Source organism: Leptosomus discolor, chromosome 5 (genome assembly GCF_034619465.1).
Source record: "Leptosomus discolor isolate bLepDis1 chromosome 5, bLepDis1.hap2, whole genome shotgun sequence".
NCBI classification, from domain to species: Eukaryota; Metazoa; Chordata; class Aves; order Leptosomiformes; family Leptosomidae; genus Leptosomus; species Leptosomus discolor.
The window spans coordinates 8602462-8621090 of record NC_141395.1 but is presented as its reverse complement, the minus strand read 5'-3'; the positions used below and the strand labels follow the sequence as shown (position 1 = coordinate 8621090).

Genomic DNA, 18629 nt, shown 5'->3' with positions numbered 1-18629 from the left:
TCTTACTCTTGGCAAATTAAAGGAAAAAAACCCCACACTATTGATGTGAATTGAGGTGTGAGGAAAGGGTTAAAGTTAATTAATTTCTGTAAATAATTCAATTTTGTTAGATCCAAAAGTTACATTTGATTCATATGCTCATAAAATTGCCTAGTATCAATTTTTTTCTCCAGACTGGTTCCTAACTTAAGGCATCCCATGGAACAATGGTCCCATAAAACAGCTCTATACATGATTTAACAGAAGACACAGACTAATGTTAGAACAGTAATATCTAACAGAAGTAAATATGTTACAGTTTTGAAAAAACATGTGCCTTGCCCTATACGCTTTCAGGATCTACATCTGACAGTGTTCCTTCTGGCATTACTTTTAACATCTGTTTGCTCTACCTGAAAATTGAACAAACCATATCGAATACATTATTTCTTTACTTTCTGACACGGAGTTACTTTACCAAGGAAGAACTAAAAGGTTCTTTGAAGTGTGTACTCGTCACTCACAACAGAATAGCCTACAAAATTACTCCTATAGCTTTATATATCGCACAGAGGAGTGTAAATGGCATAATCTTCCAAATGGGAAAAAACTGGACTTGCCAATGCGTATGTGACAAATTTTCCAGCTTTGAGTGTATGAAGTAAGGTATCTAAATGAAAGCTCCTGCCAGTGATCCATAGCTCCCATAGATCTCAACAAGAGATATATGTAACTAGTTTCTTCACAAAATGAGCTTACTTTATTCTAGTGTCTAGCAACTTGGCAAACTGTGCTGCTATTACCATACAAAGGTTTTCAGGTCTGTATTCTCGGTTTTAAGCAGCAACAGGGGTGGGAAGCCCACAGTGAAATGTTCTGCAGTTACTAGAATTAATTTAGCAGTCAGTAAGTGGGATCATATCCAAACTTTTGCATTTCAAATGAGGTTGCCATTCCACTCCTACAGCAGCGCTAATGTCCAGATGGAAATAAACTGCTAAACTAGCAAGCCTACTTCATTTTCACTTACAGGTATCAAGAGACATCATGGATATGAACAAACAACATAAGCCAGCACTACAAAACTGATAGTCACAACCACCAAAAAACTGAGGAAACTGAGATGATTGAAGGCAAAGGGACTGACTTCTAAGATGCAGAATATGTAAAATTCCCGCTGATATGAGGCATAACTGTGGCTCAATCCCAGTAAAAAGCAGGCTGTAAAACGACTTGACCTGTGATTCATGCAGTTAATCAAGGTGAAACAAGGAACAGAATAGAGATGGCCAGTTTCTTAGTCTGCTATTACGTAGGAGAAGACACTGTTCGCCTTCACACTGCCTGCCTTTTCTTTGAACTTAATAGCCAGGATTTCTAGGTGCGATTTCCTTTTGTGGATTGCAATAAAAGAGATAAAAGATCCAACTTCACTTTTTCCTTACACAATTATGTTTACATATACATGTTATAAAGTGGCCTTCATAGAAAAGGTATAAAAGAATGAATCAAAGAAAAGAGACCCTAGGGTAACATCTATTATACCTTTTACAAGTACTGAGATTTTGCATAGCTGCCTGTAACATATGGTTTCAGATGCACAAAGACATTTCAAGTGTACTGAAATGAAAGGTCTTATACTTCATTAAAATCTTAAAAATAGAATGCCTTTTTAAGATAACTTTGTTTTTTTGATTAGCTAATTCTTAAAACATCAGCAAAAATATCATTTACCCTAAGTTGCATAATTTCCTACATGTTAGTATGGTGAAGCTTGACAGAAATCTCAGCTGGCACAGTGATGTGAATAAACACGACATTACCACTTACCAATACACTGACAGCTGAATTCCAGGATAGGAAACTAGGATTAAGCACGTTAACCCCAAACCCCAAAGGTACAAGAAGACAATCCCGGTTTTTGCATTAAATTTTCCAGAGACAGAAAGATATGTTTATGGAGCACTTCTTCTTTCTGAAATTAAATGAGCTCTTTTCTTATTTATCAAGTATTGGGACATTTCAATGAAACCTGCTTCCAAATACTGTTCTGAAGTTGTTTAAATGTACACTTCAGAGACGAACAATTACTTTAAAAATCAGTGAATATTTATTAAAATTCATAAAGGATTCATTTCAGCTTGACCCATATTCTTTTCATATTTCATTGCTATGAACATTTGAGTTCCACTGAATCTTACCATGAAAACGATTACAGAGCATGCATTTTTAAGTCACAGGTGCAAGCATTCATACAATATTAACGGTGAGACATTATATGAATGAAAAGAACTATGTAAAATAATTGATAAACAAAAGAAAAATGAGAGAAAATAATGGCAGGCATAGCTTAAAAAACTTAGCTCTGGTGACTTTTTGTCACACATAGATAGAAAACCCACAGTGGTTATTTTTACTTCCTTCATATGCAGCTTAATGGCCACCAACACCTCAGCAGAAAGCACACTGTGCATAGCAAGTGTCCTTATCACGTTGCTGTAGGGGCCTCAGGGACCAAGCAGGGACACTATTGGCAGAGTGACCAGACTAAATGATGCTTGACTGCCCTGAGCAGAGTTTGCCTGTGCCCAGGGGAGAGAAGCTGTAATTTCAGGATGCTCAATGATGAGTGAAAGATGGCAGCATTCCCCCAATAGTTATCAAACTATGTTCCCAACCTTCACTACCTCAAGGGCCTGTCGAGCATCCCAAACACATAACTAGCCAGAACGGCTGGGTATTAGCTTTGGAGGTAAGCGCTCCTTCTTTATCAGCCCAGAAGTTCAATACACTCATAACTAATTGGATCGCAGAGGGAAAATTTAAACAATGGTTGCAGGGCAGTCAAATTTTTTGGTGGCAGGCTTAGGTGTCTCAGGTTTGGGTATGATCACAGCCTTGTGTTCTCAGGAACTTCTGTGTTCCTCCCTTTAAACCCACCAGGTCTTCCTGGGGCAAAATGGAGCTGCAGCACAGATGGATACATAGCTGTAGAGGACACATCTGCTCCTAAAAACTGCTAAAGAAGTCCCAAGGCCCAAACTAGGGAAGGTCTGAAGAGATTTTCCCCTTCAAGAAGTGGGGTTGGTGTAAGGTGAGTTATGAACAGAAGAAATACCAGACTTAAAGTATTAAAGTAAAGAAATTTTCAAGTGGAAGAAAATTTTTTTTTCCACAAAAGTATTTACGGAAAGCATTTTATTTTCTTAAGATCTCCAGTAAGAATCTCTGTTTGGAAAGGACTTTGCAACATACAACACATCCTCAGAAGATTCTGATTGGAAGTGAAGGTTCTCACAATTTTTGATTGGATTATTCACTAATTATATTTATGTCTCATCTCCCTATTCTCTTATTGTTCATATAATGAACTAGGGTAAGAATGTGTGATTTCTTATGAAAGAAGAAGCTCCACCAAGGGAATGTGCTCAGGTGGGTGTTAACCTGGGACTCCTGCAGAACTTGCAAATTATTAAATATGGTTTTATTGCCTGAGTCACTGGCAACAACTTCACCTCAGTGATCAGAAAGGATTAAGTCCAAGTCTGTGTCAGCTAAAACAATGCTGGTTACAGTGCCACTGCCAAAGCATCGTGGGGGCTGGAAGGGGAAGGAGAAGAAAAAAGTGATACCAAGCTATGGGGAAGGGCAAAAGAGGTCACTGCACACAGAACAGAAGACAAAAAAAAAGGAAGAAGATAAGCAAACAAAAAATAAAGCAGGGAAGCACAAAACCACAGGTGATGAGAAGCACTTTCTCCTGAAAAAGTTGACACAGTGGGAGAAGATGGATACAGCTGTGATAACATGGAAAAATGAAAAATAGCCAACATAACGTTGACAATAACAAATTTCAGAGCAAAGTTTGATATAATTATTCGCTCTTCAAACTGCAACCCTGGATCAGAAATCCATCTTACTGCAAATACACCTTACTGTCCTTATAATCTGTATGTAGTGTTTTGCTGGAATGGACAGTTACGGTCCTTTAATTAATTATGTAGGCAAATTTTGTCCTAGAAAATCAGAAAATAATTTTAAGTTAAGCTCTGTAATTTAAACTAATATTAGTGATTACATGGTAATTTCACCTTTATCACCAAGATACCCAAATATCATCCAAGTGTGCACTGAATGCAGTGACTCAGGCCAATGCAGACCAAGGCTATGATGGTATCCCAGCGCCACAGAACAGGCAGAGCATAACCTAGTGGGAAAGTGTATCTGCAAGCCTTTTACTTCAGCTCCCGGACAGAAAATGCTATAGCGGCAAAAGTGCAGATTTGCTGATGAAAATCTGCACTAAACGGGAGGCTTCTTGTACCAGAGCTGTAATGCTCATGCCAGTAACACTTCAGCAAATGCCAATTAAAAATTTAACAAGCTGGTATGAAGACACGGATTGTCACCTGCTACGCATGGTTTGCACGCTCATGCACTCTTTTCTCAAGGGTACAGCTGAGAAGCTGGTGTAGTTTTTGTTTTGTTTGCATGTTAGCTAACTACTTATGCTACTACACTTTCTCATTATGGAATGGGTAAATGATTTCTGCCAAGCAACTCTTCGAGCTACTAAAGGTCTTAAAACTATTTTAAGCTCTTGTGCATGCTGAAGAGCCTTATTTCAAGATAAATGGAAGGAACAAGTATGTATCTATATATATGGAGAAAGCTGGATGCAACAGGAGCTACCAGACATTTCTGGAACAGTAAGCATTGCTGGAGTGCTCAGACAGTAACTGATGGGTGAATTATATTGAGGCTGTATCTGGAAGCTCTGATTGGAAGCTCAGCCATGTAGCAGAGGTGAGCCAACAGCTAATAAAAAACCAGCATAAAAAGCTGTGTATGTAACCCTAAGGGGGAGCCGAGAGACTAAATTCCCTGGTTACAGAATACATTCCACAGGAAAGCTGGGGGACTTTTGATGGAAGAAGCCACTGTCACCTGTGTTCCACTTGACAGAAAAGGAGTCCACAACACCTAACAGGCAAATTACCATTTTCTACTCCTAATGAAAGCAAACCAGTTCCAAATATTGGTCATAGAGGTATCAACTTTTCAGTGAAGAGGTGTGGTCAAAACAGGATTTACAGCAGAGGTCATGGAGTACAGTATCTATGACTGCCAGACACATGTTCTTGGATTTAATTAGAATGAGGTAATACTAGAAAATTGCAGAACGTTGTCAACTTGTAAAAGAGGGAGAGATTCATTTCTATTCATTTAATTATAGCATCAGGTAAGAACAACCTTTTTATCTACCTTACCTCATCAAGACATCTTTCATACTGTTCTCTCTGATTTTCATTTTCCAGAGCCAGCGCTGAATTCTCTGCCTACAGTAAAATAGAATAAATAAATAAATATGCAAATTAATCAAAGGGTATCTTGTACTACATGACAATTCATAAAAATTCTCAGAGTGCTTACTTTGTGTACTTCTTCAATATTGAGAATAAAAAACACCATACGATTTCTTTTGCTGCAAGTTGATATTTTGAGTAAAAACAGAAGTGACATTCATTTATGAGATTATTCACACCATGCATTACAGTTAGAACAACATCAAAGCAGATATTCCAAGTATGTCCAAGATCTAATCTTGTCAGGTGCAACAGAGTTGGCAATGAAACATTACAAAAGATAGTGGTATATCTTTTCTTCCTCCCCCTTTTCTGTCTAAAGGGAACTTGCTATCTGAGGAAGCCACTTGGAAGCAGAGGCAGCTACTATCAAAAGGAAACAAAGGCAATCTTATGTAAAATTTTAACTGTGACATCTCTTCATAAGCCTGGTTTCTGCATTGGGTGACTCCAGATGCACTGGTCAGACTACAGCTAACCGGTGAATGACACCCTTTAACTGAACTAGATATAATTCCTATCATTTCAAGAGTGAGAGAGTTATTTTACTACATCTAAATGCAATCTCTGAAATCAGAATTTTTTTCTCTCACATGTCAGTTTAAATATGATAAAGTTCCCTGTACAGTAGTGCCTTTCATCTATCTTTAATTTCCATTACACTTGTATTTTTGCATAGTGCAAATTTCAAAATGGCACAATCTGGTATGTACATTACAGTAAATCAACGTATTCTTCTACATATTAAGGCTTGTGTCCTGGTCTGGCTGGGACAGAATCCCAGCTCAGTCGTGCTAGTCAGGCCATTAGCAGTTTGAGTCAGCCAGGGCAGCTGACCTGAGTGAGCTACAGGGGTAGCCCATCCCATCATGTCATGGTCATTGTAAAGGGGGAAGGTTTGCTGAGGAGAAGGAGCTCCTGTAGGGTTCCTGCTGGGGTTCCTCCCATTGACTGCTCTCCTGTCGATGGTGACCACTGCATGTTCATTTGGCCAAGTATAACTCTGTCTACTTTGGTTGGTATTAGTGCTGTTTCATTAAATCTGTTCTCACTTCAACCCCCAGTCTCCTCTCCTTTTCCTGACTCCCCTTCCTGGCTGGTGAGGGGTCATCGGGTGACAGAGTAACTCTTATAGCTTAGCCCTAGATATGGGAATTCCTAAACTACTGGAAAATGAAAATCTCTAAAGTGTGCTATATACAGTTGCATCAGAGCAAGTTTCAACTATTCTTTTCTTAAACACTGAGAAACTAAAATAATACATAAAAATCTATGAATTGAAACCAGCTCTAGAAACCTCTCTGCCTCCCATGCACAACTTCAGATCATGTAACCATAACACTAAAATCAATGCATTCACATAATTACAACTATTATACAATTTACACTGCTTGCTTCACTTTAACCTTCTGTGAACCTGTAAAAGTGAAACAAATACTGTTTCAAAAGAATTGTGGTTATACAAAACCATAGTCATAAATACAGTTAACACTTGTAATTCTAGAGGAAAAAATTTAATGTAATGTACTGTACGGAAAGATTCTGTGGAAAGATACACAGTTCTCTCTTCCTTGTCAAGAAAAGTCAATGGTTCAACAAAATGAAAATCCTGAAGTCCAATAAATTGTTTAATTAACAACAATTTCAAATTCAGGTAATTCCTAAAAATAACATTAGGAAGAAAAAGTAAATATACATAATTATCCAGCATATCGAAAGAGTAAAGAACAAAAGGGTGGTAAGAGACAAGGGCACATAGAGTTTACCTAATTACAAGTCTAAATGAACAACTGTATAGAATCATTGCTTTATCTTGAGGGTACAATCAGAGCCAGCAAAGGTGGTAAAATGCTCTGCATCATATTTTCACAATGTCACCTACAAATGGATTCAACATATGGCTGTAAAAAGTCTATGTGTGAACCTGCAGAGAGCACTGTGAGATGAGGCAGCAAAAAGTACAGATGCAGAAGCAAGTAGCAAGGCAGAAGCGTTAAAAGCAGTGGTAAGAAATCAGAAGCTGGAGGGTATAGTCCTCCAGACCAAAGAGGTGTCATACACAGTTATCGTTTTGCCTTTACAGGCACATTCTTGCAGATTGATTGATAAAAATAAAGAGATGATTGGTACATAAAAATGTATTTCTGAGTTAAAGATTTTCAGATACTTTCTCAATGAATATTATCCTAAAATGCCATTAAAAATAAATTCTTCTTACTGCTTTGAAGCAATCATTAAGGGATTAGCCTTGCACAGCCTTTAAACTCATGCACGTTGGTATACCTATGGGTTTAATGTTTTTAATTTTTCATTTTCACTAACGTAAGAATATATTGTATGATTTTATCCTAAAATAGTTAGGGCAGACTGCTCCCATATAGCAATGTCTAAAAGAACTACAATGCCTAGTTATACTATACAGAATACCCAGAGAGCTCATATTTCTCTTACTCCATTTTTTTTTATGCTGTAAGGCTATAAAATGGAAACTAAGTCTTCTTGGATCTGTTAGCTGAATCTCTGATTTCAGTGAGCTACTCCTTTACAAACAGGCTACCAAAATTAGGAAATCTGAACTTGACAGCATTATAAACAAATGCTACATTTCCCCTCTTATCAAGCCACAGTGGAAACATCTGTATAATAAACCCCTTTTTCACACCACTGGCTTCGAAAATGTAGTGGAAGGATGTAATGCAGCCAACATTAGCTTGACTTTTGTGCTTCCTGATTGCCGAGCAAATCATGCCTATTTATTTGGCATTTTTGTAATGAGGCCTGGACTAGAAGAGAACACTTGACTGACTTTGCTTAAGATCCTGTGCCAGTTACCACAACACGGGAAAACCTGTACTTGATATACTAAATCACTCTACGTTGCAACTGAATACTTGATAATAATCCTCATTCCCCCAAAAGTATTCATTTGGAAAATCTGTAATAGCACTTGTGGTCTCAAAACCTTGCCTCCTAATCAAAACCTTCATTTATTTAACAGAAACCACTGGGTTTTGATGTTATTGTAAGTCTGCTCAATTTTTGCTCAGAGGGATCTGTCTACCTCCGGTATTGCATATTCTAGGCATCTTTTGCCAGTTAAGCAAAGTAGTTCTCCTTGGAGGAAACCACCATTATATTTTTTCATTTTTATTTTCAGGCCATACTTAAGCTAGGCTAAGCCACAATAAGAAGCCCACAGTTCTCAGTTCATAGGCACCCAGAGGCAGTGGGTGAGAAGTGCTGACCACTAATGCAGCCACTTCTCCCATACGTAACCTAGCAGAGGACTATGCAGGAAAAAAAAAACACCACCTTACTGAGAACAGTAGTCTCTTTGATATAAACTGATTTCTATAGCGATTTCTAGTTTCAGGTATAGCTATCCTCTAGGATTTTATGTATCTTTTATGTTACACATAGGAATAAACCATCTCTGTCCCTCAGCCTCACAAATACTAAAAGTGATGTAGCCCAGCAAACTGCTGCAGACAAGTGACATTCAATGCCTGCCACCAGCTCCTTGCAGGGAGACAGCTCTCAAAGCACAGTATCATTCAGTCAGCCAAAAGTAACTGTGGCATAACTTACCATTAAATGAAACATTACATGTTGCTTTGGATCATTATAGATTCAAGGATCCTTTGGAAGAAAGTATTTTGCACAAGAGTCTCTCCAAACATTGGAAATCTTAAAGATTTCAATCATGAGTTAGATAATGCTAAACAACCTTCATGTGCCTAATTAGAGACAACTTTGTTCTGAATTGTGAGGTTGACTCTATGGAAAATCAAATTGAAAGTGAAAACTTCAGACTAATTTATATAAAACAGGTTGCATTGTATTGATACCATTGCTAAGATAAAGTCAATACGAGAGACTTTGTCAGTTCTGACTTTAACCCCTTTCTCAGGATGGAAAACACAGCCTTAGTAATGATGAAAATCATCTTTAGCTCAGCTAAGAGCTCTCTCTCCTTCATACATGTTGAAGAGCACTATTTTCTCCTGTGGGGCAGCTGTTTGCATGGTTTCATTCAAGGCTAGTAACAGACAGACTATACACCTGAGGTCTAGTCCTTTTCCTACTGAAGTCAATAAGAATCTACCGTTTATTTCCCATGAATGTAGATGCAAGTCAGGTGCAATGAAAAAACCTTGTGCACTGTGAAACAAACACAGTTTTTCTTAAAATTTCTTTGGGGCAAGAGGAAGTTCCTTGATTCACAATGATTTGTGGTCCGTTATGCTATAGAAGAAATAAGGAGACAGACAACAGCCTTTGCCTTTGTCATGTTTCTGTAAATGTGTTATATACTGGATCAGTAAAGGCAGGCTAATTAACTACAATTCTTAAAAAAAAAAAATCTAAAATGGTCATGATAATGAACTTTAGTACACTTTTAACACCAGAACACATGAAGCATCCATTCAGGCAGTACAACCACCTAAACTTTAAATTCTTGTGAAAATGGATCTTCACCTGAAGTCTAAAATGCATCTCAAATATATCCTTAATATGGTCATATTTACTTCTTTGGTATTGCACAACAAAAGACACTACAGCTTTTTGCATCATAGGAAAAAAACAAATACAAGTCCCCCACCCCCTACCCCAAAACAGAAGGAAATGTTGCCTCCCAAAAAGTATTCACTGTCAGGAGGCTCTGAGCCAAAAACTGCTCTGCTCCTTTCCAGCTCAGTCTTTTCTGGGTTTACAGGTCAAAGCACAGATCTCCCACCAGTCTCATTGTGGCAAATCTGAGGTATTTTGCAGATTCAGTCCTCACCTACAGTCATAGATCATGGCACCTTTCAGATGAATAACAGCACCAGACTACAAAGAGCAGAAACAAATAAATAAACCTTCTTACATTGATACAAATATTTACGATGATTTCTTCATTCTCTCCTCTTCCTTTTTAATGATTTTAGAGAGGATTATTACAACAGGTTAAGAACTGTCTACTAACTGCACTTCGTTCAACATTTGCCTGTGTTTGGTAGAAGTGTCAGACGTATTCTCATGTCTGAGAATGTCATGAGACACCCATGTCTCCTCCAGATTTGCCTCTCTAAGTGGCACTTGAGAGCACAACTTTCACTTAACATCCTGCAAAAGCCGCTTCTGTGTGCTTCTTGAAAGAGTGAACTGAAGTGCTTAAATCATGTTTGAAAATAAGATTTGGATTTAAGTCCCTAAAGAGTTTTTCAAAAAGTTTAATCTTTATCTGCCTGTGCCTTATTTTTAAGTCAAGAGAACAGGAACAACAACATTTTGTTATCTAGCTAGCCTGTCCCAAGCATTTAGGACGTACCTAGTGCACTGGGGTCTTTAAGTGAAAAATTACTTCAGGTACGTACTAGGAAGTCTTCAACAGACAATCCTCTACACCTTTATAACTGCAGTGAAATGAATTAAAACCCTGAATTTCCTACTAGAAGGCATGAAGAAAAGAGAAGCACCTACAAGACAGTTTTCCTTACTCAACCATTGTGCAGTTGAGACAAAACAAAAGGAGCGGAGGAGGAAGAGAGAAGAAAGCAGAGTAGTATGTATTTTGCACTAAGGGAAAAGGAGATCATAGAATGGTTTGGATCGGAAAGGACCTTTAAAGATCATCTAATCCACCTTCCCTGCCATTGGCAGGAGATGAAGGTCTAAAGGTTGTACGTCAAGTTAGCAGCTCAACATGCTTTGAAGAGATCATCAATAAAGGTCAAGAGGAACAAAGTTATGACAGTGAACTTTAAAATCCCTGACAGAATGCTACAACACCGGTTACCATGTGCACTTTGTTATTCATACTAAACCAGTTGTCCATTTATAGAACGCTTTATTGATTTACACAGACACTCATTTGTCATGCCTTGTGCAGTGTATTAATAGCTGTCCAAGCATTTCAAACGTGCTCAGCAATTTTTTCCTACTTTCAGCCTCTGATTTTGTATATTTTTGTCGTCACAGCTTCATACAGCCCCCATGAAGAATCAAAACATAGGTCAAAATCTGTTGTTGGTAAAGTAAGAAGTAACATTGCAATCTTTCCTTAGGTCCTTACGCCACTTTTTTGGTAAGCTGCTGTTCTAGGAAGGGTTTACTTCTTGAATCATCTCTGTACCTTTAGTCACAGGAAATTCTCTGTATTGTTCTGTCCATGTTAGCCTCAATTTAATTCTAGCACTATAAAAGCATTTCCACTGTCCACTTGCCAGTGCCTGTTATATTGCTATAGACAGCCCTTTGCTAGCAGTAAAACGGGAACTGCACCTCACGACCTTCCTGTCAATACATGGATGCTTCCACCTTCTGCGTTATACTTTCCACAATAGAGCATCACTAGAACAACCATGGAGCATCTCCCTGCTGAACTGCAGCCCCTGTGCTACAGTGGCTCCCTGGCCCCCTATCCCCAGGACAGTGACTAAGACTGGAGAATGTTAACTACTGATGAAATAAACAATGAATTTAGCAGACTAATACTTAACAAAATATTACTGGATGATTTTTGAAATGTCCTAGTCTTAATTATTTCGTCTGGTTCATGGAGATTGTGGGGGAAAAAAAAAAAAAACAAACGAAAAAGGACCAATTAGTGATACGATGACAGACAGGCTTCTCACCCTTGCTTCAAAACACGTGGGCCCTGAGCCGTATCAGTTGTATCATTTTCTGATTTTTTTTTTAGCATGATAAAATACTGCTCTCTTTAACCAGACTTAAAAAACATTTGACACATTTTATCTGAAATACTTAGCCACTGTTTAATTCATATTCAGGTAAAACATGGCAGGAAAGCAACACATATGTGATGTTAAATAATAAAATACAGAACCACAACAAGTGTTACTTATAATTCTGTCTATAAAAAAGCCTCATTAAACCTTGCTGGAGAGTACTGGTAGGGATCATTCTTGCATTAAAAAATTTCAATAATGCAGCTTTTAATTCTTTACTGACACAAAAACATAGTGACATTAGAACAAGACACCAACAGATCCCAAAAGCAGTCTGTCTCACAGGCCATGCTATGCTGTATCTGTCCTACCAAGAAAGTGGGTTTGTAGCCTCATAGAGAGCAGTATAACCTTCTTCTAATGTATGCTAGAAGTCAGAAGACATTTATTCAACATCAGAAAGCTAAATCTTAAGATTACATAAAAACTTGGGTTGAAATGTTCCTAGCAAAAAGCAGCCCAAGGTCTGTGCAGCTGCATATGATGTTTTACCAATTACTGATGAGCTGACTAATGTATATAAAAAGTAATTTACACTGGAAATCATGTAACAGCTCTAAAAATTGTATGGATTTCACGCTGCCAGAGATCAGGAAATAGAACTTGCTCTGATCTTAGAGATCGCAGGGAGAGAATCCCAGCCAGGGTCCTGTACAGGGCTCATAACCACAGAGCTCTCTTCCTGTCTGTCGAGCATTTCCCAGTTCCCACAAGAAGAAACAATGGGTGTTTGACCTAAATGATGAAGCCTCCTTTCTGAAAGAAGGGGATAACCAGAATTTAATCCTTCAAATCTACTTATATTGTATGTAGGGTAAACATACGAACTTCAGGAGTTGAATCAAACAAATCAAAACCAAATGAGATCCATACACTGCTGATGAGACTGTTTCCTAAAAATAACTAGAAGTAATCATATTCCTGGGAATTCCTCTGTGAAACAGCTCTACTTTTTTTTTTTTTATTTTTCAGAAGTTGGAGCTGGAAATTTTTAACTGGTTCAAGAATGATAATACTTGTCTTTTTTATTTTGGTTAACTCTGAAGTAGTTAAGAATGACAAGCCTTTAAAACCTTCAACATTTTCCCTTCTGACACCACAGAAATGTCTGGAGCTGACATTTTACTGAGAAGGTTAGGAATAGATCTAGCAAAACAGACTGCATGATAAGACCAGACTTATCTTCCAGCAAATATAATATCCAGGCTACTAACAGATATATCAATAATAGCTTTGTATGTTTACCTGCACGCAAATTATAGAAACCAGCAAATTCTACCATTATTTACAGAGAATATAATAGACTTACAATATATCCACAGGTAAAGCACTGTCAACACAGGCCTTTGAACAAATAGGTTAAAATTATGAAGGATGCCTTTTTTTTTTTCCCAAAAAAAATTCTTCAAATGATCACATATAAAGGATTTTGAGGATGAGGAGTAAAAGAGATATAAGCAAGCTGACAGGCAGCATAAAGGTGTATTTCCTCAAGCTAAAGACATACTTACTACACATGGTGGCCTATATAACGAGTATACACTTGACAAAGCACAGAAGTACAAGCATGGAAAACCAGCAGTCCCAGCAAGACTCCTATATTTTATCACTCAGCCTCTGAATAAAGTGCCAGGCTGTGTGCCTCAGGGTGACACATCGCTCTGCACAGAGACCAAGGCGCTCCCCCTCCATAAACAATATTCCTAGGCTGCCTCAACAGCAGCAGCTGCTATTAATGAGGGTAAAATGACAGAAAGGAGAAAGCCCTCTCGCTCACAGGCCGGCAGGCCCACAAAACTACGGGATGCCAGTCCTCATGCAGCAACACTGACTTGGGCAGCCAGGAAGGAGGAATGCTGAAACTCACCCACCTTCCCCAAAACTGCCATCGTTCTAACAGCACAGGGCATCTCCCTAGAAGCGTTACTGGCCATGATGGCATCACACAAATATAAGACATGACTGAACTTTTATGAAAGGAACAGTGTGTGTGTGTCGTGAAATCTGTTTATTTTTTGATTTTCCAATATTTACACTCTGTGACCCTTCCCTTTTCAAACTTGTGAACCAGAAGCAGCTGTTCCATCTCGTTCTTTTTTTTTTTTTCTCTTGTTTTAAGTGATTTTGCTTCCTTATGGAACTGTTCTCCCTTAAGAACTGAGAGCATTTCACTCTGACAGACTTACTGTGCTTCCCCATGTAATATTAAAAGGCTGTTATTTCCTCTATCAAAGAACTAAAAATAAAATCCCTGGTCGATGAAAAAAGTACGAGATCCTGAAATTGTAAGTGAAACTAAGATCCTTACAATTAATGCAGGCAGATAAAGGCAAGCGGTGTGGACCTGATTAATCTTAAGGGGTATTTTGTGTTTAGTATGAAATTATATTTAACACATACATAAATATCTTTGCATTGAAAACTCTTATTTGAATTAATCATATCACATTTGGTCAGCTGCATTGTTTCAATTTTTCTTGCAAAAAGACCAAACTCTTCAGGGAAAATTCTAATTCTTTGAAATACTAATTCTTTGGAACTAGTAAAGACTAGTTGAAAAGCATTGACTATCTACACATTCAACGTTGAAGCTCAATGAAAAACTTTCAGTGCAGCCATTTGCAAAGAAAAGATTTGCTCTGACTTGAAATGAAACATTTTGCAGATTTTGATGAAATTTTAAAATGACATTGAAACCGGTACACATATTTCCAGGGCTTTGGGTCCTTCTGAAATGAAGGATATGGCAATCACTTTTTAAAATATTCACTTGCCTAATCACAATCCAGAAGTTTTTTTTTTATTCAGATCTCGAGGAAAACTCATATAGTCTCAGGACAGTTTTTCAAGCAATAAGAAAGGCAACTTTAGAATTTACTTTAAATGAGTTATCCTTCAAACCTTAGCAATTTTGACCATGAGGTTACTGCCACAGTGACAGTTTTCTACTTTCTGTGATTCCATTATCCACACCTTCCTGAGTAGCATACTCAACTTCAAGGTTAATCTAATGTAGAGTTTGAAAAGAATAGGGTATATCAGATCTATGAAAAATAATCTTCGGCCAACTTTATTCCACCAGAACCCACTGCTCATTTTATCCCCGCTTGTCTAGGTGAGATGTTCATAGTAAATACAGGCAGTGCTACTACTGATTCATGGTGCTGGGAAGTGGGTATGGAAAAGGGAGCTCAAGAGACAAAGTTTGTCTTTACAGGACACATCTCAATATCTAAGTATAGGAATAAGCCACAAAGGCCTTAAGCTCATTTATATCAAAAGCTGAAATTAAAGAATTTAGCTACTCCTTTTAACAAATTTAATTTACATTTTCAAATTTTCGCAGGTTACACTAAAATATTCGATTCAGGAATATAATGCAGTTTTAGAATTTAATGACTTTTAAAAAACTGTGACTTATTTTTCTTTAAAACAAAGATAAATTAAAAATGATGGTCAATGGAATTAAGTAGAAAACCTTGAAATTAAGTCCCAGGAAGCCAAGGATTACACAGATGTATATACAGGATTTTTTTTTATTATTATTTATATTCTAGAAGTTCTATCTATCGAGAGCAGCTCTTATCCTTTAAAGTGGCCTTTACAGATTTTTTTTATAATATCACTGGAATGAACTTGAAATATAATTTCATAGGTCAATGCAAAAAATGTCCCCAATGCCACAACTAGGTACTTCTAGGCTGCTCCACGCACCTGAACTGAAGGGCTGTTATTAAAGGATAGCAGACAATTCAAATTTGGAGCTACATTTGGCACTGTCTTCAAGGAACACCAACACCAACCTCCTCCTCACCCACCCACTCCACTCCCCCATGAAACTGAGCAATTGAGTGTGCTTGGGGTTGGTGACAGAAAGAGAAGATTCAAAACGTTAATGCATTCCTGCTTTGTTCTCCATGTGTTTTTTAATGTATAATCAACAACACTATTAATTGTCTCCCATAACCAGTTATTTCGGCTCTCATTGGAAGGTGAAACAACAGTCATTTTGCTCTACCTTCAGAGAAAGCGGATGCTGAATTTTTATCAAAAAATATTTTTTCCCCGATTCTTTATCCTAAGTTTCTTCATGTAGTTCAAATAAAAATAATTACGAAAGTAAGTGATTTAAACTGACAGCCTGGAAAACACTGATCCCATATGCTTAAATGTCACATTCCCTGGCTGTGTGATGGGAGACTCATCAGTTCCCTGTTACCCAATGAATCTTTAAGTGGGAAAATCTTATTTTTAATTCTCTAAGGAAACATGTGTGACTTTTTATGAAATGGAAAAAAATATACAACTGATTTTCATTTAAAAAAAAAATCCCTTGAGCTTATTTTTATTTGAATTCTGAGAAAAAGAATGACTTTTCTTTGCTATACTATGCAATAGATTTAAAGAATTACGTGATGTTATAATTGATGTTGTCAAAAAATATTTTTAAACATAATAAAATATAAAATGCATTATTTTCTTTCTCCTATGAAGAATCGTATTACTCTATTCCTTTAAAGACTTGGAGTTAAAAGGTTTCTACCACAATAAGCTATTAATGTCAACTGTTCTACAATTCATAACATAAATTTATAACAAGTTTCTCTGTTTTTAACTGCATGAGAGCATTGTGTTATTTCTGAAGGCAATGTTTCCTGCAATTTCACTTTCTTCATCAGAAGTCACCCATAAGTCAACTGCCCCAGGTATTTCAAAATGAACTACTTTTGATGGCTTCAGTTATTTCTCCCTTCCAGCTAAGGAGTTGCGAAGCAAAGCGAAGTACAACAGGTATTGGTGCACTGCATTATGAACAGGATCAAATGCCATATAACATGCAGCAATTGTTCTGTAGCCAATAGCTAACTCCTAATAACTGAATCACAAAATTACTGTTCATTTCTTGCTAACTGAAATAAAACTCTATTTGCAAACATCACCGTGCTTCTGAAAGCTTTGAACATTTTTCTCTTTTGTTTTTTACAGGCACAGTAAATAGCAAGCAATGCCCCTCACTCCACACAGCAAGACGTGGTAGGTTGATTTCTGCACTGACATTTGTTAAATTAAAAGTTCTGATTCATTTCATTTTTAATCTTTTAGAGTGGAATACTGAATTTGCAGGGTAATTGTATTTTGCTCAAAAGAACAATAACCCAGACCCCACATTCTGTTTCTTTTAAAAGCTTCAACAGTTTGGAGTTGCGTCTGGTTTTTTCTGCCCTGCAGACTGTGCTCACTTCGAAGAAGGCAGATGTAGAGGGTTGAAGATCCCTTAGAAACTGTCTGAATGTGGCAGTACCCGAATGTTATCCTAACTAGTCATATGAAATTTCTCCTATTGTGCTGGCTGACATCAGGTGCACCTACATTGCTTTTTGGCTTGGATGAGCAGTGAGTGTTCTTCTCAAGTGGTTATTCTGATCATCGCACTGACCAGGTTACAATTCACACCACAGTGTGGCCTTGGAGCCAGAGGACTGGGTTTCTTTTACAAGAAATTGGAAGAGGAACTCCAACTGCTGCTGGGCTTAATTAAAGCTCAGCCAAAGAAAACTCCCCAAAATGTATACAGAATGGATGTCAGGTCCTTAGCACAAACAGCTTGGCTCTGAGGATCTGCTTCTGTTACGCTGCACTGCTTGCTAAGGTAGACATATAATTATAACAGGCTATCTTCAGATCCGAAATTAATACTGATGGACCTAAGGAAGTCAACTGCCAGGACAAGAACGTACCTACCCCATAACATCAAAGTAAAAGATAAGCCTGTTGGGAAGCCTTTTTCCTACATACAACAGAGATGTGCCGGAGGCATTTTTATACTTGGATAATTTTACAGCTTTGTACTTTATGAAAACAGAAGATATGAAACTGTACAGAAACATACACATTAAAGCCAGCTACATGGAAAGTAAATTCTATTTTAATTATATATTATTAAATTTATTGTGCAATACTAAATACTTTCCAATTTTTTACTTAACCTTGCTCTTCAGCATATAAAATTCGTCTCAGATTTTGTGTTTTGTACTTATATTTGTTGGTAAACTACATCCCTAGGAGATCCAAGAAAGGCCTTAGACTACACGTTTTGCGAGACTGTAGCAAACTGTAGAAGTTCTTAAAAAAACAAGCTTTGGATGACAATAACAGTCTCGTATGGAACAAACATTAAGTTAAAGTTGATGGGATTCAGTGGTGCTCCAGTAAAAAGCTCAGGCATGAAAAGCACAGCAGCAGCAGAGCCCAACAGCCTGTCTCTGCTGTACATAATGAGACAAATTTGCATCACACATAAGTAAGCACAACTCAAGTGCAGCCACTGGAACTGCACCCACCTTCACACGTCCAAATTTGATAGCCAAAACCACTAACACTAGTATCAAACATGAGGAAGTGTTGCTGTTCTCTTATTTCAAGCTGCTGTTCAAGAGCAGTATCAGCGATTAATCAATTGGCCTAAAGGGTAAACGCAGAGAAAAGAACAAAAATAAATCAATGTATGAAATACTATGGAATGTAATGTATACCTAGGATCAATCACATT

General features: G+C 37.5%; 1 protein-coding gene across 1 annotated transcript in view; it reads right to left on the bottom strand.

Moving 5' to 3' along the window:
• The window catches only part of NCKAP5 (NCK associated protein 5), a 272102-nt gene that overhangs the window by 95007 nt on the left and 158466 nt on the right, over positions 1 to 18629 (bottom strand). The window contains exon 7 of the mRNA XM_086465475.1: positions 5250 to 5318. Within this exon, the coding sequence (XP_086321601.1) occupies positions 5250 to 5318 (69 nt within the window). The remainder of the gene's footprint in view (positions 1 to 5249; positions 5319 to 18629) is intronic.